This window comes from Canis lupus, chromosome 2 (genome assembly GCF_003254725.2).
Source record: "Canis lupus dingo isolate Sandy chromosome 2, ASM325472v2, whole genome shotgun sequence".
Classification (NCBI taxonomy): Eukaryota; Metazoa; Chordata; class Mammalia; order Carnivora; family Canidae; genus Canis; species Canis lupus.
Genome location: NC_064244.1, coordinates 12,201,361 through 12,228,428, shown reverse-complemented (window position 1 = coordinate 12,228,428; position 27,068 = coordinate 12,201,361). Strand labels below are relative to the sequence as shown.

The 27,068-nt window shown below is 36.7% G+C and overlaps 1 protein-coding gene across 1 annotated transcript in view; it reads left to right on the top strand.

Annotated features, from left to right (window-relative positions):
- The window catches only part of MALRD1 (MAM and LDL receptor class A domain containing 1), a 649,658-nt gene that overhangs the window by 56,397 nt on the left and 566,193 nt on the right, over positions 1 to 27,068 (top strand). The window contains 4 exon segments of the mRNA XM_049096644.1: positions 3,979 to 4,078; positions 9,667 to 9,830; positions 14,695 to 14,790; positions 17,641 to 17,848. Of these exon segments, the coding sequence (XP_048952601.1) occupies positions 3,979 to 4,078; positions 9,667 to 9,830; positions 14,695 to 14,790; positions 17,641 to 17,848 (568 nt within the window).

Here is a 27,068-nt window from a genome sequence, read left to right as displayed (position 1 = left end):
CATTTATTCTGTGAAGGACAGAAACCCATGTAAAAATTTTGAGCAGAGGAGACATGATTTGACTGCCATATTTAAAGGTCAGAAGGCCACAAGGGCAGCAACAAGGGGGAAAATATGTTATTAGTGTAACCAGAAAGAGCAATATCCCCTTGAGTCAGAATTGGTAGTAGTAGTAGCAGAGGCTGTAAGACAGTGAGATTCTGGATGTATTTTATAGATAAAACAAAGATTTGCTGATGGACGACATGATGGATGAGAGCAAGAGATGGGTCATGAATCCAGATCTCTTCCTGAAATGGGAGGGATGGAGTTGTCACAAGCTGAGATGGGAAGAAAAGCAGGAGGATAAAGTATAAGCAGACAGAATCAGAACTTTAGTTTTAGATCCATTTCTATCGAGATACGTGTTAGCTGTCCACGTGAAATGGCTGAGGTAGCAATGGGATATGTATATTGGAATCCAGGGAAGTTGGGCCTGAAATATAATCTTATGAGTAATTGGCATTTAGGAAATGTTTTAAATGCATGAGACAAGGTGACATTAAGATTGTGGAAAAAAAAAAAAGATTGTGGGTGTAAAGAGATCCAAGAACTGAGCTCTGGGGCATTCTCATGTTACTTTGTGTACTGTGGAGGAAATGAGGACAAACAGCAGAGGAGATGGAGAATGAAAAGCTAGAAATTTAAGAGGAAAACCAAGAGAGAATTATGTATCAGAACCTAGTGAAGAAAAGGTTTCAAGAAAGAGAGAGTGATCAACTATGTTCAATATTACTGACACATAAGGTATGCTCAGGAGGAAAAATTAAATGTTAGATTTAGCAATATAGAGGTCATTCATGATAGATGCACTTTCTGTGGAGTGGTAAAGTACAGAAAAGGAAAGAAGTCCTGATATGTGCTACAACATGAATGAACCTTGAAAACATTATGCTAAGAAGTCAGACACAAAACACCATATATTGTATGATTCTATTTATATGAAATGTCCAGAATCGGCAAATATATAGAGATGGAAAGGAGATTTGTGGTTGTCCTTGGAGGAGTAGGGAATGGGGAGTGACTTACATGAGTATGGGTTTTATTTTGGGATGAGGAAAATGTTTTGGAATTAGCGGTAATAATTGTACAATATTGTGAATGTATAAAAGCCATTGAATTGTCCACTTTAAAATGGTCAAAATGGTGAGTTTTATGTTCTGTGAATTTTACTTCATTAAAAAATATTTAAAAAAAGCTCACTGGAAAGATTTGGTGTCAGAGTCCATGTAAATAGGCAGAACATAGGAAGTTAGTTGGAGAGGGCCACAGGGTCAGAGGGTTCTCTTAAGATGGGTACAATTTTGGTGCCTTTGTGTGAAGTGAAAGAAAACCTATCGATGTAAAGGAGGGGAGGAAATTGCTGGAAAATTCCCAAAACAGGGAGGAAGAGATGATTTTCTGTAGAAACATGGGCAGCAGTGCAAGGAGATGGGTTTTGGTTCTTGGAGGTCTTTGTGCTGTTTCCTCTCATTTTCCCAAAAAAATGTGAAACAAGATGATTAGCAGAGAATGATAATAGGGGAGGAGGAGTTGGCTGTTGAAGGAGGGAGGGATAAAGGGTTTGAATAGCTGGCTAGGAATGGAGGAAAAGGAAGGAAAGAAAGGGGAATGTGTTAGGCTGGCCACAAGCAATGGAGTGAGTGGTCACAGATATAAAGCCATTTCAGTCATCATGGTGGTGAGCTCTCCTTCACTAACCTTCAGCCACACAAATGTAGGCTGGAAGGTGGTGAGTTTCCTGGAGGTGTCAGCTTATTGCTAATGATGCCTTTGGCTGCAAATACCTGGAGCACTCACCTGGGCCCATGCTGCTAATGTGAACCCCCACACACATTTCCCCGACCAGAGCTCTTGGGGCTGACCCAGACCTTGTGGCTATGGTTAGGATTGCAGGATGCACCACAGCGATAGCCATCAGAGAACTTTGAAAAAAAAAAAAACAAAAAAAAAAACAAGGTTCATTACTCATAGGTCTTGGAGGATACCCAGCACATCCAAGTCCAAGGGCCATACAGCGAGGTCATGGAGAGAGGGCAAGCATCGGGTTCTGTCTTCATTGGGTCCAAGGGCGGTGGGCCTAGGGTTTTGGGGACTCATTCTATTGGTGAATTGAAAATGTGTGGGACTTAAAGGGCAGGCAGGAAGGGAGAAGCAGGGTTACTCAAGTCATCCATTATCTAGGCCACCCAGGGCTTTCTAAAAGGGGAACTCCAGGGCAGTCCTGATGGCTCAGCGATTTAGCACCCGCCTTCTGCCCAGGGCTTGATCTTGGAGACCTGGGATCGAGACCCCGTCGGGCTCCCTGCATGGAGCCTGCTTCTCCCTCTGCCTGCTTCTCCCTCTGCCTGTGTCTCCGCCTCTCTCTTTCCTCTCTGTGCTTCTCATGAATAAATTGCTTATTTGAGATGGAGGTCTTTGAAATGGAGCCCATCAAAACCTTAACATCAAGCACTTTCATTTGTTAAAAAGAAAACCACAAGCCTAGGTGTCACGTGGGCAAGGCTAAGTTACCAAACTAGGGCTTAATATCTAACCTAATTACAGTTTCAGCTTCCTCAGAAATGTGTCTTAACCTGCCAATCAGGAATTTTCTGATCAGCACTAATGAGTTGCTCTGTCACAGGGTCCCTTCTCTATCCCCCAAGGGAAGATGAAGCAATCTACCTGATAAGACCCCTTGGCCTTCTCCAAGGGAAGGTGACTTTGCCTGGAACAAGCCTTTCTTCTCTTTTGCGAATAACTCCTCGCCCCACCCTCCTTCCTATAAAAACTTTCCATTTTGTACAGCTCCACAGAGTCCTGCTCTACTTGCTAGATGGGATGCTGCCCAATTCATGAATCTGCTTAAAAAGCCAACTAGATCTTTAAATTCACTCTGTTGAATTCATGTTCTTTGACACAGTATGATAAAAAAAAAAAAAAAAAGCTATTTATGGGAGACTTACAGTATGCGCACCAGGTTGTACTTAACAGAGTTTTTGCCCTGATGGTATGAGGAATCATAGGAGCACCGACACATGGCTCTAACACATCCTTGAGAAAGGACATGAGAACATGAAAGAGGATGAAAGGAATTAGAAAACTCTAGGACCAATAGGTTGTGGGGCCTAGTGCTGTCAAAAAATTGTAGAGCTGAGATACTGGAAGGAATGAGTGGAGAGACAGAGATGATGGTTGGGGAGTGGACCGCTCAAAGTTAAGGTAAAGGAAATGTTGTCATCACTAATAATGACAGTAGTCAAAGGAGCAGTGGCAGAGGTCATTTTACTGAACCTTTCTTCATGATCATCAATGAGAAAAAAGCAAGAAATTTAGAGGCAAGATGATGAAACTAAAGGTGAAAATTATAGTGACAGTGAGTCAAGAGCCAAAATCTTCAGGGTGGGTAGTGGTGGCACCAGAGTCTGTGGATGACTGTCACAAGCTGGCATAGTGAGGTATGTCACTGAATGTCAGGAGACTCACAGCTTAAGTATTTTTGGAGAGGAGATAGAATGGTCTGGAAGTGGCAACAGGGCACTTTGCAGCCTTGTATTGGGAGGGCAATGGAGGGAAAAACAGACACCATGGGAGAGGATTGCAGGGCAGTACTTCCAGTAGATCAGCTTCCACTTAAAGAGGATGGCCTATGTTTTAGTTGATATGTGTACAATTATCCTCCTGATTATAGGTTTTTGTTTCCATGTGAAGCCATGTTACATCCGGAGAGACATGGAAGCTCAGTTGTCACCCCAGAGACCTGGTTAAAAACCCAGAAGCATGGGCATGGTCATACTGTTCTGTCTCTCTATGTGTAATGTTTCATGAGAGGAGATGTGGCCACAGAGAGAAGCTGGGTGGGAGTGCTTTCTAGAACAAATGCTAACATTTTAAGAAATACACATGTCTTTCCAGATGCACCTAAATCTCACTTCTTGCCAATCTTTAAATTTAACAGATGAAATTTTACCATGTCAAGCATTGAATACAGAGCAGGAACCGTGCCATCTAGATACAAGACTCTGCAGTTTTGATTCTACAGATGAAGGATTGAGGTGTGAGTGTTAAATTGAGCTAACTGTTTTTCATTTTTATGCAGATTTTTAAAAATGTTTATCTCTAATGTTTGAAAATGTCATGATGATGAGTGCAGATGTGAACCTATTTTTATTTACAATTTTCAATGCTCAGAATGCATCCATTTTATCATTTGTGGAAATGGTGTGTTACTATTTTTAAGTGATTCTCTTCTCATCCCTCTGTTCTGGTCTTCTGGAGCTTCTATTAAATGTTTGTCCTAGGGGCCTCTGTGTTAGTGCTTTCTATTTGTTGCACTTGATCTTTGTCCCTACTTTTGTCTTCCACTCCTGTTATTCCTTTGTACTTTTTAATGAGGATTTTATATGCTCCTTTTTTGTTTCCTTTTTTAGTATTTCAATTATAATTCCTTTTCTACCCTTTCTTTTTTTTCTAATACAAGCAAGTGGTTTAATAGAAGATTCCAGATGAATAAAACAATTCATTTGCATGATGGAATGTGACTGGCACACTTGGCTGAGGTGACCAAACAGTGATCCAAATTACTCTTTACTACATATGCATCTTCAAATTGGTGCCTTTGCACTTATAGAGTCCTTCTATTTAAAGCATATTTGACCCTATTAGTGCCTATTGAAACCTTACTCATCCATCCCTTTCAGGCTGTCTGAAATGAGATCTCAATACAGACTTCTAATTTCCCACCTAAAAGGAAACTTTGTCCTTTAGGGATGCCTATAATATTGTGTCCCTCTTTTTATTTTTTACATAATTTTCCATCTTGCCTTTTCTACCCTTTCTTAGTGCGTTCTCTGAGTTTGCAAAAAACATTTACTACTAATCTGATTCCATTTCCAAATAATTTCATACTCCTTCATGTAGTGCAGGTATCTTATAATAAGAAAATATTCCTCATTGCTTCCTCCTGTCCCTTGTATTGTTGTCATTCATTTCACTTATATGCAAACTATATCATCAAATACATTGTGGCTGTTACTATTTTGAACAAACTGTTCTCTTTGAGATAAATTAAGAAAATTAAAATTAAAAGATTTTTCAAACCTTGGAAGCAACTGATGTGTTTTATTTACTGCTTTCCTAATACTGTTCCTTTCTTTATTGAGATCTAAGTTTCTAATGGATATCATTTTCCTTCTCTTTGAAGAATTTCTTTTAACAATACTTACATTCAAAGCCATTGTTTCATTGTTTCTTCCTGTTTAGATAATTTGTCCACTGATATAAGTAGGGTGTTAAGGCCTCTGTTATTATATTAATATGAATTAGTTCATGTTTGTTATTAATTGCTTTATACATTTGGTTGCTTTCATGTTGAATGCATAAATATTTACAACTGTTACATCTTTTTGTTGGATTATCCCCTTTATTAGGATGGTGCCCTTCTTCATCTCTTGTTATAGTCTTTGGATTAAAATGTAGTTTGTCTAGGGGTGCCTGAGTGACTCAGTCAGTTGAGCATAAAACTTTTGGTTTTGGCTCAGGTCATGATCTCAGATCAAGCCCCATCTCAGGATCCACATTCAGTGCAGAGTCTGCTTGAGATTCTCTCCCTGTGGCACTGCCCCTCTCCCTGCTCACATGCTCAATTTCTAAAATAAATGCATAAATCTTTTTAAAAAATACAACCTAATTTGTCTTATATAAGTATTGCTACTCCTGCTTTCTTCTGGCATATATTTGCATGGTAAATGTTTCTGCATCCACTCACCTTTAATCTACAGGAGCCGTTAGGTCTAAAATAAGTCTCTTTTAGACATCATATAGGCATTAGCCATTCTGAAAATCTCTGTCTTTTTAATAGAGAATTTAGTCCATTTACATCCAAAGTAAGTATTGATAGATATGTATTTATTGCCATTTTATTACTGTTTTGTTGTTGCTTCTGGAGATTTTCTCTGATCCTTTCTTGCCTTTGTCACTTTTGGTGTCTTTTATACTCAAGGAGTCCCCTTTAATATTTCTTGCAGGTTTAGTGGTCACAGACTCCTTTAGTTTTTGTTTCTTGGGGTAACTCTTTATCTTCCCTCCTATTCTGAATGACAGCCTTGCTGGAATAGAGTATTCTTGGCTGCACATTTTTCCCATTATAGCACTTTGAATATGTCATAGCACTTCCTTCTGGCTCGCAGAGTTTCTATGGAGAAATCTCCAGCCTTATGAGTTTTCCCTTGTAAGTTAAGGACTTCTTTTAAGATTTTTTCCTTTATCATTATATGTTGCAAATTTGATTACAAAATGTCTTAATGTTGGCCTATTTTGTTGATCTTGATGAGAATTCTCTGTGCCTCCTGGATCTGGATATCTCTTTCTTTCCCCAGATCAGGGAAGTTTTCTGCTATTATTTCTTGAAATAAATTTCTGCCCCCCTTTGCTCTCCTCTTCTTCCAAACTCCTATAACCTGATTGTTACTATGTTTGATGGAGTCACTGAGTGCCCTAAGTCTATTCTCATGTTGTGTAATTCTTTCTCTCTATTATTCAGTTTCATTACTTTCCATTATGTTGTCTTCTACATCACTAATTTGTTCCTCTGATAATTCCAGCCTGCTGTTCATTGCATCAAGTCTGTTTCCAGCCTCATTTATTGTACTCTTCATCTCTGATTGATTCTTTTAAAACTCTGTTATCTCAATGTTAAGTGTCTTACTGATGTCTTTTAGTCTTTTCTCAAGCACAGTGAGTATCCTTATGATTGTTGCTTTTTTTTTTTTAAAGATTTTATTTAGTTATTCATGAGAGACACACACACAGAGAGGCAGAGACAGAGGCAGAGGGAGAAGCAGGCCCCATGCAGGGAGCCCAATGTGGGACTTGATCCTCGGGCTGCAGGATCATGACCTGAGCCAAAGGCAGATGCTCAACTGGTGAGCCACCCAGGCATCCCTGATTGTTGCTTTAAATTCTCATTCAGGTGTGTTACTTATATCTGTTTTACTTAGATCTCTGGCTGCAGCCTTATCACTTTTGAAGAATGGTTTTGCTGGATATAGAATTCTGAGTTTAGTTTTTTTTTTAAGACTAAATATTTTATTCTATATTTGTATTGTTTTGATGGTTTCTAAATAGAAGTCCAATATAATTCTAATCACTATTCCTCTTGGTAAGATTTCTTTATCTCCTTTGGTTTTCTTTAAGATTGTCTCTTTGTTTTTGATCTTTTGAAGTTTAAATATGACATGCTTATATGTGTAGGTTTTTGGGTATTTATCTTACTTGCTGTATTCTGAGTTTCCTGGATCTGTGAGTTGAAGTCTGGCATTAATTTAGAGAAAATTGTCAGTCAATATTGTTTCAGATATTGCTTTTGTTCCTTTCTTTCTTCTTCTTGTATTCCCATTATATGTATGTTAAACCTTTTGTAGTCGTTCCACAGTCCTTGAATATTATATTCCCTTTTTTCCACTTAAAAATTATCTTGCTTTTTAGTTTTGAAAATTTCTGTTGACATATTCTCCAGCTTAGAGATTCATTTCTCAGCTGTACCAAGTCGTGTACTTAATGACCCTATTAAAGGCAATCTTCATTCTGTTATAGTGTTTTCTTTTGACATCTAGAGTACATAATAGGTCATTTTAAAATTCTTTCTTAGAATATCCATATCTCTGGCTACATTGTCCATCTTTTTATGCATGTTTCTACTTTTTTCTGTTAGAGCCGGGTCGGTTTTGACACTTGCTATGTCTCTTCAAACTAAGTGTTTTGTTGTTGTTGTTGTTGGTTAGTTTTCTTTTTCTTTTTCTTTTTTTTCCATTCAGTATGCTTTGTAATGTTTTTATGAAGGCCAGACATAATGTGCTGTATAAAGGGAACTAAAGTCAATAGGTATTTAGCATGACCTATTATGTTTATGTAGCTAGAAATTAGAATTTTTATTGTTTGCTGAAGGTTCAGATGTGTAAGGCTAAAATTTCATTTGATATCCTTGTTTTTGTCTTACCTGTTGAATTTAGAGACATCTTAAAATAGGTTTAAGACCTACAGTTATTTGAATAGTATTACTCTATTATTATGCAGGACCCCCTTTTATGTGAGTTGTGGTAAGTTGTAAGGAGGAAGAGAAACATTCTAGAATCCTATGATTGTATCTCATTCTTTTAGTGAGATTGTTCCTCTGTTAAGTGACCTTCGAAAGTGCTTCCTCTCCCAACCTTAGGTGAGACAGTAAGGCTAGAGGGGACTAGATCCAGGTATTTGCTTCCCCTCATGTAGAAGGCTGGAGTATCCTGGAGTTGATATTTCTCTTTTCCCAAGTCAGTTAGACTTTGGTCAAACTCAAGTTAGTAAAGTGGTGAAAAGTAGTTTCTTTTGAGTATAAGCCTTGCTATTAATAGATGAATAATCCAGGTGTTTTTTGATGTCTGTTTCCCCAAGACTAACCCCAGTAACACTACTAGTTTAGGGTTTTATACTTTGTGATAATCCTTGGAATTTTGCACATCCTGTCACTTAGTCATAGCCCAAGGTAGTGAATGTCGGTATATTTTCCACATTGGATTTTGAGCATAATTCTCCACCTCTAGTCTTTGACTTCATTGAGAGAGGCTGACTCTTCCTCTAGCTTTTGTTTGCAGCATTCAAATTAGTCAGAATCTAAACTACCACAGCCTGGATCTGGTCTCGAAGTTCAAGAATTCTGTGGTTTCAGCCATCCCAATCACTTGGTAGAATTGTTCTTTCCTTATCTTTTGAGATATTTTATGTTGCAATTGATCTGTCTCAGTTTTTGTAAAAATGTCTTTATCTTATGTATCATTTCTTTGTGTATAAGTCAGAAGCAAAGTGTTAACTTACAATGGTATTTTGCTTACAGTTTTACATTTCTAAGTAAATAAGAGTTTTTACCTAATTTACATTCATAGTTTTTAGAAATTGTAGGGAATATTCACTAACTTACAAAGAAATAACACATTGAAAAATTTTATTATTGAAAAGTGAAGTTGTAAAATCATAGAAATATCTTTGTATCTCTGCATTGTATATATTATAAATTTAAGAACAGTGCAAATTGGTTTTAGGTATCAGGATAAAATTGATTGACAATATTTTTAAGTACTATAAAATCCATAGGTGCAGTTTAATAGGACTGTGGTATCTGATACTTTCATGTGGTTAGGTAAGAAAGAGGATCTGTTTAAATTACATTTCCTTAAACTATAAAGGTTTTTCTAAAACTAAAAGATAGAAAAAAATAAAAGGGGAAAGAATTCTGGGAAGAAAGGTGAGGAATTCTTGGTTAAATAAACATTGCATTTTGACATTTAAAAGAAAATGATAATTTGGTAGCATGGAGATTTTTATATCAGCGGATATCTTTATAGAAGAATATTGAATTGAAATTTCAGGAACAAGCAGCAGATATCAATGTATTTTAAAATCACATATAGAAATTAAAACCTATAATTTGTAGTTGATATAATCATTTTAAAATATCATATCCCTAAAAATAATAAGTAAATAAAACATCACATTTAAGTAAAATATTTGTCTTTCAAACCTGATTTTGAAAAGTTCAGAAATACAATAATTTTCTTCCAACAAAAAGGAGCTAATTTTTTCTAAACTACTTCCCTTTCCTTTATTTTTCAGGTTACTATATATGGGTAGGAGCTAAGGATGCTTCTACTCTTAACCATTTAGACAGCAGAGCTTATTTAAATAGCTCTGTACGTCACTGCCTCAGCAAGAGCTGCCATCTTCAATTCTATTACTCCATGGAAAACAGTGCTCTGAGAATAAGACTATATAATAATAAGGGGAGAAGAAACTTGGATTTATTTCAAAATCATTGAATAAGTGAAATTCCATTTTGGCAACTTGTGTTTCTATTTCTCAGTTGTGTGCAGGCTTTAGATATTCTTTAACTTAACTTCATTTATTATACCTTTGAAAAGAAATATTAAGAACCTGGTTTAAGACCTACTGTCATATAGGTGTGCCTGGGTGGCTCAGTTGTTTAAGTGTCTGACTTTTGATCTCACACTGATGTCAGGGTTGTGAGTTCAAGCTCAGTGTTAATTTCCATACCTGGCATGGAACCTGCTTAAAAAAAAAAATACTCTCATGTAGAACATGTAATGTGATAATTTGCACAGTATTATTTTGAAAAATTGTTAAAATTCATGGAAGTATTGTAAAGAAATTATAGGTCTAATTAAAAACAAACAAGATATTTGAGGTTCTGTATAGTGGCTCTGTACTGACATTCTGATGGAATCTGTTTTGGATTTTAGATCCATATATCACTAGAGATATAGTTATGATGGGAACAAATTACTTGTTATGGTACCAGTAGATACAGTTTTGGAGACTGGTAATTACTGTTTAAATACAAACAAATGAGTCATTGGAATGAGAAAAAATGGCTTACTGAGTAGAATGAAAGTTGCTGTGGTAATGCTAGCAAATAAGACAAATCCAAACTTTTTTAATTCCCCCCTAACTTTGATTGAAAACAATCCTCCACAAGTGGTAAATATCTGAGACACTGAGAATTTCTATTGTGAAGAAAATTATTTATAGATAGAAGTAAAAGAAAGAAAATCACAGGAGTAAATAGTGATCATTCTAGCAATGGGAGACATTTGATAATAATTGCAGGAATTCTAACAGGAAAAAGGAAGACAGTAAAAATATCCCAGTCAGATTCTTTTGGCTTCAGCTGCTTCAAATAAATCTAGTTGAAACTTCCTCCTGACATTGGCCAGATTCATTTTCCAACAAAAGTTTATCATATGTTCTTATCAAGTATCACGAACCATCTGTCAATAACATTTTCTTCTCATCCATTTGCTTCTGCAATCTGAATTAATCCTCAGGTATGACCTATTACCTGCCTATTATTGTGAGAACTGAAAATTTAAGAGGAATTCTCTTTTTCTTCCTAGTTCTATCACATCACCCATTTCTTTTTTCTTTTGTGTCATTTTCTTCAGTCCAGTCTTTTTTCTTCTTCCTCTTCTTTTCTAGAACATTCACAGAGTTCAAAAGCATGAAATTGGATGAATATGTTCATTAGATAGCCTAATACATTTTGTTTGTTTTCATGAATGAGACACAATTTCTAGCGTTCTGAAAATATGTTATATTTGTATGACATATCTGCATAGTATTTGACACAAGAATAATTTTGTTGAGTTTATATTACAGTTAAAGATGCTTTAAAATATGTGGTTCTGTGATAGTACTTTTCACATGACAGATAATTATTATTCACTGAATGTTGAGTGAGTTATCTTAAACAAGTAGAAATTTGTGTCATATATCTTCTAATCCTAAAGTTATCTTAATCTGCCATGAACATCAGTGATGGGTTAGAAACTTTGGGACTGTATAGAAGATATCATCAACAAATTGACTTTAGATACCACATCATATAATAAGAATAGAGTTATCGAAACTCCATCTCCTGCATTATAAGAAAAGAAGTTTACCATGGAGAACTGATCTAATGTACTAATCAAAATTAGTTGGGGGGTATATCCTAGAATACTGAGTGGTTTGGTGTATTAGTTTACCTAGTATTCTGCAAGGCAGGGTTCTACCTTTTCTTACACTGTTTGCTCTACTCTATACATATAACACATATTGATCACCAATGTAAAATTTGCATCAAAATACATTTAAATTGCAAGTTGAAGTTTTATCACAAAGTTAAAAAGGACTCCAAACCTAACATTTAAATGATCATTTACATCTTCCTTGGATAGAATGAAGAAAGCAACCATTAAGGTATATGCAGGTAAATCAAGAAATAATCTAGTGATGATGCTAAAAGTGGCTTTCTTTATTTTCAGGAGACATTAGAACTTGAGAAGTAGAAAACACAGGTGAAAGGCAAGTTCCTAAGTAAAGAGTTGATTCTTAGGGTCAGCTTAAATGTGTAGCAGTGCTAATCCTTGAGCTTAGTTCTCTGTCTCACATCTATGAAATCATAATCATAGCAACAGCCTATCTTTTATCCTGAAGAGAGTTTCCACATCAGTGAGCCAAGGGTAGTGGGGTACCCAGCTTGTGGTACCTTTTAGATTATTTTTAAAATTCCCAGTGACAAATAGGAAGAAGACATAGCTGGGGCAGGGAAGAAAATACTTTAGAAAGTATCTTTTCTTGTATGAAACAGTTTTTACAGGCCATAATAAGCTTTCCTTGCAGGAATGTCTTTGCCAAAGTACGTGATCCTATTCCCACATTTATTCAAAAGTGATTTAAATGGAACAGAAACAACAACCTAGAATTTAATATCTTTGATTTCCTCACTGAAAGAGGGAAGGATAAGCTAAGGTCTCCAAGAGATAGAGCAATTCTTTCCTTGAAAGGTAAAATGGCATTATTGATCCTAGTCTGGAGGAGTAAAGACATTTTAAGAATTTTTATTGATTGACTGATTGATTTTAAGGTAATAGAAAATTAGAACATCACTTGAAAGGTTTTTCTGAGCCAAGGGGTTTCTTTTTCACATTGATGCCTATTGAAAGTACCCAGGTAAGAGTCTGAGAATGAGAACAGAATAAAATAAAAGTTGATTTTATTTAGTTGGAGTAAACTCATTTTCTTTTTCATTACTTATGTTGTGAAGCAGGAAAATGTGATATAGAAATCTGTACTTCATAATATACTGTTAACTTAGCGTACAAAAAGCTGTTTAAGTTTAGAAAAGAATTCTGCTTGCTTTTCAAAAAAATGTAAACACATTCTTCTTTGGGTAGAACAGAGGGGAATTAATTAGTCTTAGAGGAAAAAAGAGTACAAATTGCTCTAAGTTATTTTCATAAGATAGAAGTGAAGGGACGTGATGAATGCAACATGCCAAGCAGTTTCACTTAAAGCGTCTGTGGAGGATTTAAATGTATCAATGCTAAGTAGCTGAAGTTGCATAGGAAATTATTGAAAGAAAAATTAGTTATGTGTCCCAACTTTGTGTAGCTCTAGTTCATCCTGAAGTGACCCAGAAGCTCTCAGCTCAAAATATGTCTACCATGGATGGTTCACTGTCATGTGGAAGTCTTAACAGCTGATATGAATAAGTAATAAAATGAAGTACATTTTAATGGGTTTAGACTATCTTCTAAAATATTTAAGACTTGGAAATTGGAGTAGACATCAGAGGGTAAAGGACTAAGTTGAAAATAGATTCATTTTTAGAAAATGTTGGCTATGAATGAAATAAGTGAAGCCAGGAGATTAATGCTTCTAAGAGTCTGAAAAAGTGTGTCATATGTCATTTGAATTGCAACTAGATGTCACCTTCCAGTGCTGTTTTCTCTCTCACAGTAGAAGGAGGGCACAGACGGTCTCAGAGCTCAACCTGAGAAACATTTATGCCACTCTGTATTTTCACTATATTGATACATGAAAAAAATCAGTGCATCCTATGGGTAAACATTATGAAAAATATGGTCTATCTTTACTAGAGAAATGTCAAATTAACGTGCATGTTTGATGGAATCTAAAGAAATTATTATTTCAGAGCATAAAAGCATGGTCATAAATCATAAAGCACAACAACATATGCAAAACTTTGGACTACATTATAGACTTCTATTGCGTATCTTATCTCTTAGTATAAGTAGTACAAGTAGAATGTAATTTTGCATACACTTTGCAACCTGGAAAATTATCATTTTACAGATGCATGACATAGCATGCTCTGGAAGGCACAAAAAGGTCTTTGATAGAATGACAAGAGAGTCAAATAGAAATATAATCTCCAGAAAATAACTGTATTTTTTGGAACGTGGAATGAATTCTCCCATAGAAAAAGATATGTATATAAATTGAGATTGTCCAGAAAAATATATCTGATAACATTGTTTTTTTAAAATATTAAATGTTGGCTTGTCATTATTTTTAAATATTAAGTGTTTTTAATATTAAGTGTTTGCGTGCTGTTTCTTTTCTAATGTCATGGAAATATTATAAAATGTAGTAATGTTAGTGGGATGAACATTTAGTAGCTGGCTTTATGAATTTCTATTTAGAATTGTATTTTTGGAGTACAATACTTTATTTAAGATTTCATTCAAGTGTTTGTCCTGTCCTTACTTTCCATCATAAAAAAAGCAGCTTTGCCATGTAGACATGCTTTATTTCCTTCTTATTTTTTTTTAAGTTTGTTTTTATAGAGCAGATTTAGGTTCCTAGCAAAATGAGGTGGAGAAGTACAAAGATTTCCCATTTTCCTGCTGTCCCCACACATGTACAATCTCCCTATTATCAGCATCCTCCATCAGGGTGGTACCTTTGTTATAAATGATGAACCTGCTTTGGCACACTATCATCACTCAAAGTCCATAGTTTACATTACGGTTCCAGCTTGGGGTTGTGCATCCCATGGGTTGGACAAATGTATGATGACATGTGTCTACCATATGTTATCATACAGAGCATTTTAACTGCCCTAAAAAAATTCTCTGGGCTCTGCCTTTTCATCTTTCCCTGCCTCCATTTTATTGTTCCTTTAAAAAATGTTATATACCTTTTTACCAATACTTTAGGCTTCCCAGTACTTCACATTATACAGGTAGGGTGAAGTCTGTTGAAATGTAATTGAGGGAGTACATATGTAAATATGAGAGTGGAATTTGGGGAATGAGTAATGTTGTTTTACTTGAATCAAAGGAGGAAGAAATCTTTTGGACATTCAATACATCAACTGACAGAAAATGGGTGAAAGCAGAGATGTTAATACCAGAAAGCCTGAAGACAGTTAGGGTACAAAATGGAAAAAAAAACGAATCTCCTTTTCTATTATAAGTTTAACTTGTAACTTTGCAGTAGTGAATTTTATCACCCATTGTTAAATTTAAATTAGGATTTAAATTAAGGATGTGGACTTGTATATTTGGAGAGAGCAACTGCCTACTTATTTTCATTGTCTGTAGCCTTTCCCATGGCCATGTTTGCCCTGAGTAGGAGAGCCAGAGTATGACAACTCCTGTTTAGAGCTGCTTCATTTTACGTGGGCTCCCTTCCTGGCACCCCCATCCCCATTACTATACATTGCGAACAAGGAAGCAAATGGCATTATGAAGCAGATAAATAATACATTGGTATTAAAAATCCATAAAGGCTATAAAAATGTTTTGAATGCAGTAATTCACATCTTTAAAAAACATGGTTGTATCTGCCTGGGCAAAGATGTATCCAAAATGTACATATGCTCAGTGGGATGCTGTCTCTTAAAAAAAATTAACTTGGGATTTTGTGTTGTATATAGAGTTGAGATTGTGTAGAAAAGTATCTCTGTTAACTTTTTAAAACCTTCATATTAAATGTTTACCTGTCATTTCCTTCTTTTCTAATATCATAGCAATATTGCAAAATGTAGTAATGTCAGTGGGATCAACATTTAAATAGCTGGTATTATTAATTGGAATTCGTAATATATTTTTGAAGTGCAGTATTTTATTTAAAATTCTATTACTGGGCAGCCCCGGTGGCGCAGCGGTTTGGCGCCGCCTGCAGCCTGGGGTGTGATCCTGGAGACCTGGGATAGAGTCCCGCATCGGGCCTGCTTCTCCCTCTCCCTGTGTCTCTGCCTCTCTCTCTCTGTGTCTATGAATAAATAAATAAAATGTAAAAAAATAAAAAATAAAATTCTATTACTTTTGTGATGTATAATGTATAGATATGTTCATGCAGGATTGCGAGTGTAAAATAATAAGACTGTATGTGTGGCTCATGAAACCAATTTCATTCCTTTATGGTTATACCACACATATACATTTTGCTAGGTGTTGAGAGGGAGAACCCAAATGATACTGAACTGTAACCATGAAGATTTTTAGAATCCCATTTACTGCTGAGATTGGAATTTCTGAACCATAGCATTTTTCTATTAATCACAGCAAAGTTGAGGTTTATATCATAGCCTATTGAATTAACATTTGACACTATTTTAATTTTCTAAGTTGATATTTATCTTTATAACTTCTGAAAGAGGTACTAAATGATTGGAGTTTCATTCTTTTTATAAAAACTGAATATTAAAGTTTATTTTGTTATTTAACTCAAAAATAAACTGAAATATAAAGAGAGTAATTTGGGAGTTATCCTAGATGTCCAGGGGCATATTAAATGTAATTAACTTTCAATAATAGCACCCTTTGGAAATCTAACTTTAAATTCATCAGTTTTTGAAACCGAAACTATTATCATTTATGCATATCAGATCTCTTGCTGCTATGAAAATATATAGCTGTAGATCCAATAATCTATATATATATTTATATTATGATATTCACTATGGGGAATGTATACAGCAGCATACAAGATTTTCCTATTATTACATATGATTTAAATTTAATATTATTTTCTAGGCTAAATTGTTAAATATATTTGTAATCTGAAACTTGATCTTGAGTAATTCATATATATATATATATATATATATATATATATTCCTCATATTTTTCCAAAGGAGAAAAATCTACTCAGATTTTCTATTTTTCATCCTAGTATCTTATTTATATATGAATTACACCTAGTACATTCATTGCTGTTCAATAGTATTTTCTGTCATAATGGAAAATTTAAGTATCTGCGCTTTCCAGTATGGTAGTCAATAGCCACATATGGCTACTGAACACTTGCAATGTCTCTAGTATTTTTGAGGAACTGAATTTTAATTTTATTTTAGTAAATTTATTTATTTATTTATTTATTTTATTTTAGTAAATTTAAATTGAAATAGCCTTTTGTAGCTGTGGCTACTATATTGTTGGGCAGCAGAGAATCAGTTATTTGGTAGAGTCTATTCAGCTATTCATTTCTCCTCTTCACTCTTGTGTTAGGTAATCATTGCTTTTAGTAGAACTTCAAGAAATATTATTACTTTGAAAATATCTTACATTGGAATAGCAAGTATGGTTGCTTTACTTACTAATATTGTATACCTCCAAAAAAAGCTAGCGATTCAACTGGAGAAAATGAGATTTATTTCTTTTAATTGGCACTTCTTTGTTAGAGAAATTATTTTTTGTGAAAATGGATTTTTATATTTATTCTTTTAAATGTTCTATTCTTTTCTTGTGTCCCTTGCTATTTGCCTAGTATTTCCCTACCTGCATTCCAGTGCTAATTTCAGTAGTATAAAACCCAGATGCAGTTATAGCTCTTGGTGTAAAAGTAGTGAAAATGCTTATTCTTTTCCCTGAATAGTAAAGAAAGAGAGCCATGAAAATGATGCTCAAGTAACAAGTTTGAAGTCAGGGACAATGCCAGTGGTTAAGTGGCATGTTGCATTTCACTAGATCATGAGTGGTTTCTCAGTAGGCCTCGGTGGATGTACTCTTTCTACTCCTTATAATTTCCCTTTGGAGACATCATATTATAAATTGCTGACTTTTCTTAAGTGTAGGGTTTTTTTTTCCATTCAGACCAATTATGCATGTGAGTCAGGCTTTATGAGTAGGAATTTTATTGGTTGTACTTGCTGGCTGTTTTAACAGGTGTTTTTTTCAGTAATTATTAAGTGTTTATTCCTTTTTTTTTTTTTTTTTTGGAGGAGTCTCTTAAAGGAGATTTTAAACTCATAAATTTTTTATGTTTTGCTTTTTGAAGATTATATTTGAAGGGACTATATTGAGCCAGAAAGGTTTTATTGGGTTGAATCAGCTCTGGGTCTATGCCTGTGCACTTGCCCCGTCCAGAAAGCTTTGCTCAGCTGATGAATTCACTTGTACCAGTGGCCAGTGCATTGCCCAAGAATCGGTCTGCGACTCTTGGCGGGACTGTTCTGATGACAGTGATGAAGATCCTGCAACTTGCTGTAAGTGAATTAATGGTTTATTTGTCCACATACTCACATTCATGACTGTGGTTGGATTTAAAAGTCTTTGCTTTCAGTGAGGTAAGGGTAATATGTATGAAATAAAATGAACATTCTCATTCTGAAGCTATTAGCACTACTATTCTTTGTGGGGGTTTCTATGCTAACTTAAGCCTTTGATGCTTTTTGTTAACACTACAAATTCTATTTGTTCAAAAAAGGAATAATTGTGGTGTGTGTGTGTACTTTGGTTAAAGAGGAAAATGGATAGGAGAGGAAAGCTCTTTATACTTCTCTCTTAGCAGACATATATTATGAATTGCTGACCTTTATTAAAGTATAGGGCATTTTCGATTTTGACCAATTATGTAGAAAGCTGTGGGGAGGGGTAAAAGAGGAAGGGTTGCCTAGAAGGCAGCCATGATGACTATAGAAATCATGTCAATCACGGTTGCTATCATGACTAGGCAAAATTTAGGTTCAACACCTGCCTTTTAGGACTTTTACTGGAGAATCTTTGATAGGAGTGATGACAAGAAATCTAATTATTATTCCAATGTAGTTGTATTTGAAAGGTAATATAATTTAATTTACAACCCACATGATGGTTCTCATATGAGGTAACTTAGCAACTATGATATTTGTGTCTCTTTGGAAACAATGGATTCTAACTAAATGAATCCAAATCCCATATCACCAAGTGGGTCTTCTTAATTATTAAAAATTTGACATTTATTTTGCTGCACAGTTTTATTTTAGTGATGTATTTTATTGAACAAGAGAAAAATATTGCAACAAGATAAATGTCATCTTTTTAATGAAAAGTTCTTGGTATAAAATGCTTCTGTTGATGGGTATTTTTAATTTCATTAATTCCTCAGACACCTAGTTTTAACCCTACTTTTATTTTTATTTTCTTTTTTATTTATTATTTATGATAGTCACAGAGAGAGAGAGGCAGAGACACAGACAGAGGGAGAAGGAGACTCCATGCACCGGGAGCCCGACGTGGGATTCGATCCCGGGTCTCCAGGATCGCGCCCTGGGCCAAAGGCAGGTGCCAAACCGCTGCGCCACCCAGGGATCCCTTAACCCTAGTTTTAAACAAAACAATCTACTTCCCAATATGATTTCAGTGGAATTTTTGGGTGCTTTTCTCACTCAAAAAATTATGTGAGGACCATTCATTTTCTCTAATGTGACTGGCAATTTCTTTCCTATGCTTTAAATTTTCTTATAAGCTATTTGGTCCACTTCTTTTGGAGAGATTTATCTTTCTAATGGTTTGAATTATTCTCACTTTCAATGGTTGAAAGTAAATATATCTCCTCTCTTTTCAATTGTGCATATTGACACTTAGCTTTTTTTCTCCTCCCCACTCCCCCCCTGCAGTGAGGAGGTTCTTTATGCTCTCCTTTTAATTGGTTTTCTTAATCAAATTCCACCTGGACTGTTAGTAGGTGTTTTAGCATTTGATTTCGAGTATATTTTCCCATTTCTCTTCCTTTGTTGAAGTTCCACTGGTTACATATTTGGGAATTTTCAAGTGGATTCTATGTTGATACCATTCTGCTATTTGCTTTTTTTTTTTTTTTGAATGAAGGGACAGATGTCCATGCTTATCAACAAATAGCGTTAGTGTTTAAATTTTCCAACTTATGTAACTTCATTTGAACAAAGAAAACCTGGCGTGCGTGCTTGCTTGAGATCAACTTCCTATAGCTTTTATGAAATGAAAATGTAGCCATTTTACAGATTACAAAACATTTATGTATTTTAATGCATATATATCCATCTATTTTGATGTCAACATGAGTATTTCATGTCAATATTTGTACAGTCGTGTTTGTTTTGAGAAAATTATTTATACAGCAATGGAATTATTAGAACTGATATGACATTACACTATTTTCTGCACTAAGATATTTAATACATTTGTGCATATGTACACATGCTTATATATATTTTTACTAAATAGGAGAAACTTCCCTTTGAAATTTAAAACCACTTTGAAACATTCTACACATATTGTTTTTAAAAAATATTTTATTTATTTATTCATTCACTTGAGAGAGAGAGAATACACAAGCAGAGGGGTAGAGGGAATCCGCAGACTCAACCCTCACTGGGGAAGTCAATGCGGGGCTGATCTTTATTTTATTTATTCATGATAGACCCAGAGAGAGAGGCAGAGACATAGGAAGAGGGGGACCCCGATTCCTGACTCCATCTCAGGATCCTGGGATCATGCCTGAGCTGAAGGCAGATGCTCAGGCGTCCTTCTACACATACTTTAAAATTTTTGTTTAACAAATTGACTCCGTAATGCAGACTTTTGTTATAAACAGAATTCTTAAGTTCATGAAGTGAATGAAACATGCTTCTATCCCGTCTTTCTGACCTTTCAAACAAGCTAAAACGCCTGTAACTTTTTCCAAAGAGCATCGCTATGACACCAAACGATAGATTCTAAGAAGTTGTATTGAGGCATCATTGCCTTACAACAGATACGCTAAGCACCGCCTGCAGTTCGTGGAGCCCGGAGGCCCCCTGATCCTTGGTGTCCCTTCCTTAGGGAGGAAGGACACAGCCAGCGATTGGCGGGGGACGCGGCGGGGCCCGGGGGGCGGAGGTTCCGAGAAGCTCGGGCGCCGGGGCGGGGCTACCCTCCGGCCTGCCCTTCCGCGGCCTCGCGGGCCGCACCTGCCTCCCCGCAGCGGGCGGGCGACGGGGGGCACCCTCTGGCCGCGGGGGAGCGCGCCGCGGGCTCCCCTCTCCCGCCCCGGGCCGCGCCCGAGAAGCAGCGCCGCGGGGTGCAGGTGTGGAGCCCGCCCGGGGCGGGGCGGCCGCGGTGCAGCAGGGCGGCGACCCCGCAGGGCAGCCCCTCCCCGAGCCGCGCCCCCCGCCCCGAGCGCTGCCGCCGCCCCCTCCCCACGCGCGCGCGAGAAGTGGAGACCCCCGAGCCCCCAGCCGGGCGGGCGGGGGCCACCCGCGCCCCCAGCTCCCAGGGCACCGATGGGCGGTTACCGCTGCAGGGACCGCAGCATCCCGTGGCCGGGGGGCGGCGCGCGCTGCGTAGGGGCGCTCGCAGCAGGGTCTACCTTCAGGCGACTTTGCGGGACTTGTCAGAAGCCTTAGAACTCCTCCCGAGGGGAAGATCTCCCCTGTCAAAGTTGTAGACAGACTAGATGCTCCTGCTCAGTAAAACTTCGCCACTCAGGCCCCAGAAGTCCCCATCATGGAGATGTGTGGGGGAGTCCCAGGGGCCAACACCTGTGACAGCACTTCCAGCCTCAAACACATCATTTAAATGAACGTGGAAAACGTTCCTGCAAAACGGGCGTTAGAGAGCAGAAAAGTGACTTTTTTTTTTTTCTTTTTTCATACCTCTTTTCTGCCTTTTCGGAAAATCGTGTAGGAAAGGCCGTATTTTTTCAGCACAGCTTTCAATAAAAGCATTGCAAAATAATTGGGGGGGGACGGAGAGTGCCCAATACAAGACTGTTGACTGGAGGCTGTGTGCTGTGCAGAATTCTGAATTAATTCATCTTGCATGACTGAAACTTCATAGCCATTGAACAAAAACTCACCATTTCCCTGTACCCCCTAGCTCCTGGTAGCCACTGTCCTACACTCTGCTTCTAGGAGTTTGAATATTTTAGATAGCCACGTAAATGGAGTCTTTATGCTAAGTAAAATACGCCAATCACGGGACAAATCTGCATGATTCCAAGGGAAAGATATTCGACAGTTATTAATATGCTCCTGTATAAGACAGGAGCTTACATTGCAATGTATCTTTAAATATTTCTATTATTTATTTATTTATTTATTTATTTATTTATTTATTTATTTATTATAGTCACACAGAGAGAGAGAGAGGCAGAGACACAGGCAGAGGGAGAAGCAGGCTCCATGCACCGGGAGCCCGACGTGGGACTCGATCCCGGGTCTCCAGGATCGCGCCCTGGGCCAAAGGCAGGCGCCAAACCGCTGCGTCACCCAGGGATCCCTCTTTAAATATTTCTATATTTAATTAATTTATTTAATTAAATAAATACAATAGACCTTGTTCCAAACATACCAAAGGGTATACATTGGCTAGCTGAAAAATTTACATATAAAATATTCCTAATTTCCAGACACATGCTACAATATGAATGGACCTAAAAGACATTATGTTAAATGAAATAAGTCACAGAAGGACAAATATTGTATAATTCTACTTATATAAGGTACGTGGAGGAGTCAGATTCATAGAAACAAAGCAGAATGGAGGCCAGGGGAGACGGGGGAGGGAAAGATGGTACATTGGTGTTGAATGGGTATTGAGTTTCACTTTGCAAAGATGAAGTTCTGGAGATGCGTGATGGTGATGGATGCACAAAAGTGTGAATGTACTTGCTGCTGAACTGTACATTTAAAATAGTTAAAAAGGGGGATCCCTGGGTGGCTCAGCGGTTTAGCGCCTGCCTTTGGCCCAGGGTGCGATCATGGAGACCGGGGATCGAATCCCACGTCGGGCTCCCAGTGCATGGAGCCTGCTTCTCCATCTGCCTATGTCTCTGCCTCTCTCTCTCTCTCTCTCTCTCTGTGACTATCATAAATAAATAGAAATTTAAAAAAATAGTTAAAAAGGTCAATTTTATGCCATTAATGTTTTATCACAAAAGAAGAAAAAGTATACATCTTTTTCAGTTGTGGCATGGAAAAAGACTATTTTTTTCCAAAAAAAAAAAAAAAAAGGAAGGATAGACAGATTTATGTTCAAATCAAAATTGTGTGGGAAATTCTGGAGGATAAAAAAGTTCTTTTAATTGTAGGAATTTTATAGAGCTTTTAAAATGCTAATACACCTGGGTGACTCAGTCAGTTAAGCATCTGACTCTTGATTTCAGTTCAGATCATGATCTCAGGGTGGTGGGATCACACTTCAAGTCAGGCTCCACTCTCAGTGTGGAGTCGGCTTGAAATTCTCTTTCCCTCTCCTACTTACCCCTGCATGCGTGTGCCTGCTCTCTCGCTCTCTTGCTTTCTAAATAAATATTTTTTTAAAGATTTAAAAAAGAAAATGCTGTAAAAATGGTGACACTTTACAGAAGAAGTTGGTACAATATTCAAGTGAAAGTTGGTACAGTATTCAAGGGAAAGACTCTTAAACTAAGAATCCAATGCAGTGCATTTAATGTATTCTGTGATGCTGTCTCTGAATTTTTTTTTATTTTGAAGAAAAATTGTGCTAAAAATTTCCTATTTCCTATATATATATATATATATATATATACATATATATATACACACATATATATGAGAAAAGATCCTGTGGTTACTCAATAAATATTAACAAAATGTTTGTATCATATTAAGACCTAGTATATGCTTATTGAATGGAACATTCTCCATTTATCCCTATACATATTTTTTCTAATATAATAGAAAGTTGATTTACTTCTGAACTAGATGATTCATAAATATTTTAATTTTCATGATCCAGAAGAATTTCTCCAGCTACCAGAGTGAATTTTTTCTCTCCTGCCAATATAATGCAGTGGTTAAATATGCAAGAGAAAGCTTTGTCATAATTTTAAAATATTACTCAAGTGAACTCAGCAAAATTTCACTAAAATTATGAACAGTGGCATTTCTCATGCTCTGATTAGAAATTGTGAAGTGTGTTCTACAATCACAGAAAGTTAAAAGCAACAAAATAATCAAAATCACTGTTTGTAATGAATATATTCTACTTATGAATTGATGCTTTTTTAGATTTTATAGACAGGTAGCATTTATTCTATATGGCATAATCAGCATTTATTAGTGGCCAGAATGTGTCTCTAATGACACATTGGATCTCCTGGTTTTCTTCAGATATTTATAACTACACTCTAAACTTTTTGAATTATGTAGGGAAATTTTAATGGAAGAATCTAAACTTTGGTGACTGAAATTTGATATATATTTTATAGTGCAGTTAGGTTCTAGAATATTTAGCTTTAAAAAATGTCCTTTGAAGTATATTGAGATAAATGTCATTATCTCATAGATGAGCAATTCACCAAGATTTTTATAGAGATGACTGCATCGTTTTGCTTTCATATATTTTGAAGGTGATGGATTTTAAAAACTAATTTTCATTTTTCAAAGGACAGGGTGTTGCATGTTTTGTGGGAAGTGCAATGATTGACATTTTACCTGGTGAAATATCTGGATAGTTAAATCAACTTTTCTTCTAAAGCCACACTTCAACATTGATCCAATCCAAAGTTATTTTGTCTTGACATCTTCGCATCTTTGCAGTTCAGTGACCTAGGTACAGTTGTGAAGAGCCTGTGGAAGGATTTGGTGATGCTTGGGTCACGTTGTACTTTCCATACATGCTTACTGGCCTTATTGCCATTTCCGTATGCTGCCTCATTGAGGAATCCGACGGTTACTTCTAACTTCAGTGGTCACCTGCAGTGCATAAGATTGTTATTTGCACAGATTTATTTCCTTTGTGTATTAATATACAGCTTTTTCAAAAAAATTATTTATTTGAGAGAGGGAGAGAGAATGAATGGGGGAGGTGTGAGGGAGAGAGAGAATCTTAAATAGACTCCCTGTTGATCGTGGAGTCCCACATGGGGCTGGATCTCACCATCCTGAGGTCACAGTCCTAGCTGAAACCAAGAGTCGGATCCTTAACTGACTGAACCACTCAGAATCCCCCAATGTATAATTTATTGACCCCCAACTGAGCAATATTGAATTTATCAGCCAAATAGGAACAGTTGAGAAGAAAAAAAAAAGAAGAGGTATTATTTATTATGCTGGGACAATAGGCATAAACTGTGGTGACCCAGATGTGTGGTCACCCTACCCATGGAAGATTTTCTTCTTTTTTTCTTTTTTTTTAATGTAAGATTTTCTATTCCAGGAAAGTGTACTTCAGGGAAGAAAGGTACCCTTGGAAGTAAGTGGAAGGGTTTCTTGATCAGGTCCAAAACCAAGTATTTGGAACCTTTAAGCACATTTCAGAGGTCAGATATGTATTTTGAGTCTTGAGTATTTCTGCACTCTACCAATTGACTTAGAAGAGGCAAGGTTCATAGAGAACCAAGGAACAAGACCAGAGGATTTTCCTGATGCCCAGAGAGACCATCACAGCTGGTCTTTGGTGATTAAGTCTATGGCAAAAAAGAGAAGAGAGTCTTCTTTGAGGAGTAACTTTTTGTCAGTGATATCCTATAAACCCTGTAGGCAGAGCCGAGTAAAGAAAATCACATTCAGGGGATCCCTGGGTGGCACAGCGGTTTAGGGCCTGCCTTTGGCCCAGGGCGCGATCCTGGAGACCCGGGATCCAATCCCACGTCGGGCTCCCGGTGCATGGAGCCTGCTTCTCCCTCTGCCTATGTCTCTGCCTCTCTCTCTCTCTCTCTGTGTGACTATCATAAATTAAAAAAAAAAAAAAAAAGAAAGAAAGAAAATCACATTCAGAAGCAATAGATTTTCAGCTAGGTATATGGGTGAGTGACATTTCCTTGTATATTGATTCACCATTAGGTGATACACAACATTTTTTCATTATCATACTGCACTTAATTCATATTTATCTTTGGGGAAATCTATTTAAGGGAGAATAAAGTATTTGCTTGTAAAGAAAAAAATAATATTCTATATCCATTATATGACTAGCTAAACAAGCATAGCTCTGAGATCTAAAGGTTGACATGTAGAGAAATTTTAAGTGGCAGTATTACTTGCATAGTGGACTTGAGTGTTTTAAGAATTGCCATGCTAGTAATGAACTATCTTGTCGTGAAACCAGGCGTCCCTGTTTATAGAAATTTGAAGATCCTTTGATAGTTAAGATACAATGAGCTTACTCATTATAATGGTCAAATTGGTCATATTATAATTTTTTAAAATATTTTATTCATTTATTTGCTTACTTATTATTTAGAGAGCCTGAGTGAGGGGAGGGTGTGCAGAGAGGGACAGAGAATCTCAAGCCGACTCTGAGCCAAGCCTGGAGCCTGATGCAGGGCTCGATCTCACAGCACTGAGATCATGACCTGTGCCAAAATCAGGAGTTGGTCACTTAACAAGTTGAGTCCCCTGGGTGCCTGAATTTGGTCATATTATTTAAAATTGAAAATAATAAGAGCAGGCATATGATGATGGAATCCCTGGTTTCGGGAGGCTTCATAGTATATAAGCTTTGGTGTCAGACATTTTAAAGCCTGGATGTTCCATTTACTAAATTTACCACAGACAAGTTGCTTAGGGCAGCTTTTCTTTTTAGCGGATGATTACACTTACTGTGGAGGGTATTTGAAAGGTCTAATGGTAATATATGTTAAAACAAACAAACAAACAAACAACCCACAAACCTGGCACATACTGGGAACTTCTGGTAACATGTCTATTGTTCTTATTACTAAGATAGCGTTTGGATCCTAGGGAGCTTGTTAAGACTTTGGATATAGTCTGGCCAAGAATTATTTTGTCCCCTTTCTCCCAGTGTTGTAAAAAAGCTTATGCATGAAAAGAATATAGGGGTGGTGGAAGGGGAGGAGGGCGGGGGGTGGGGGTGAATGGGTGACGGGCACTGAGGGGGGCACTTGACGGGATGAGCACTGGGTGTTATTCTGTATGGTGGCAAATTGAACACCAATAAAAATAAATTTATTATTAAAAAAAGAAATAGTTTTTTACATTGTACTGATTTATTCCCCAAGCTATTATCTAGGATAGCCTGATACTATGATTCTTATTTCATTCAAAGGGAATTTAAACACATAAAAACTAATTCCTCAAAAGCACACATCAAGTTGTTAGAATTTCTAGGTTACTGCTCAGTCTTGCTACTGTATCTCACTAATCTGGTGGCGAAACTGGTAAAGACCCATGAAGCTAATAACCCCAAACACCCACTTAATCTAGAACTAGTTCCTCTTTTCTTAAGTTATTTCTTTGCATTATTTTTTTCTTCAAGTTTTTATTTAAATTCTAGTCAACATAGTGTTATTAGTTTTAGGTGTAGAATTTAGTGATTTATCACTTACACTACCCAGTGCTCATCACAAATGCCCTCCTTAATCCCCATCACTTGTTTAACCCCCATGCCCCACCCACCCTCACTTTGTTCAGCATCTGCTTCCTGCTTTGCCTCTTTTTTTCCCCCACCTTATGTTCATCTGTTTTCTTAAATTCTACATATGAGTGAAATCATATAGTA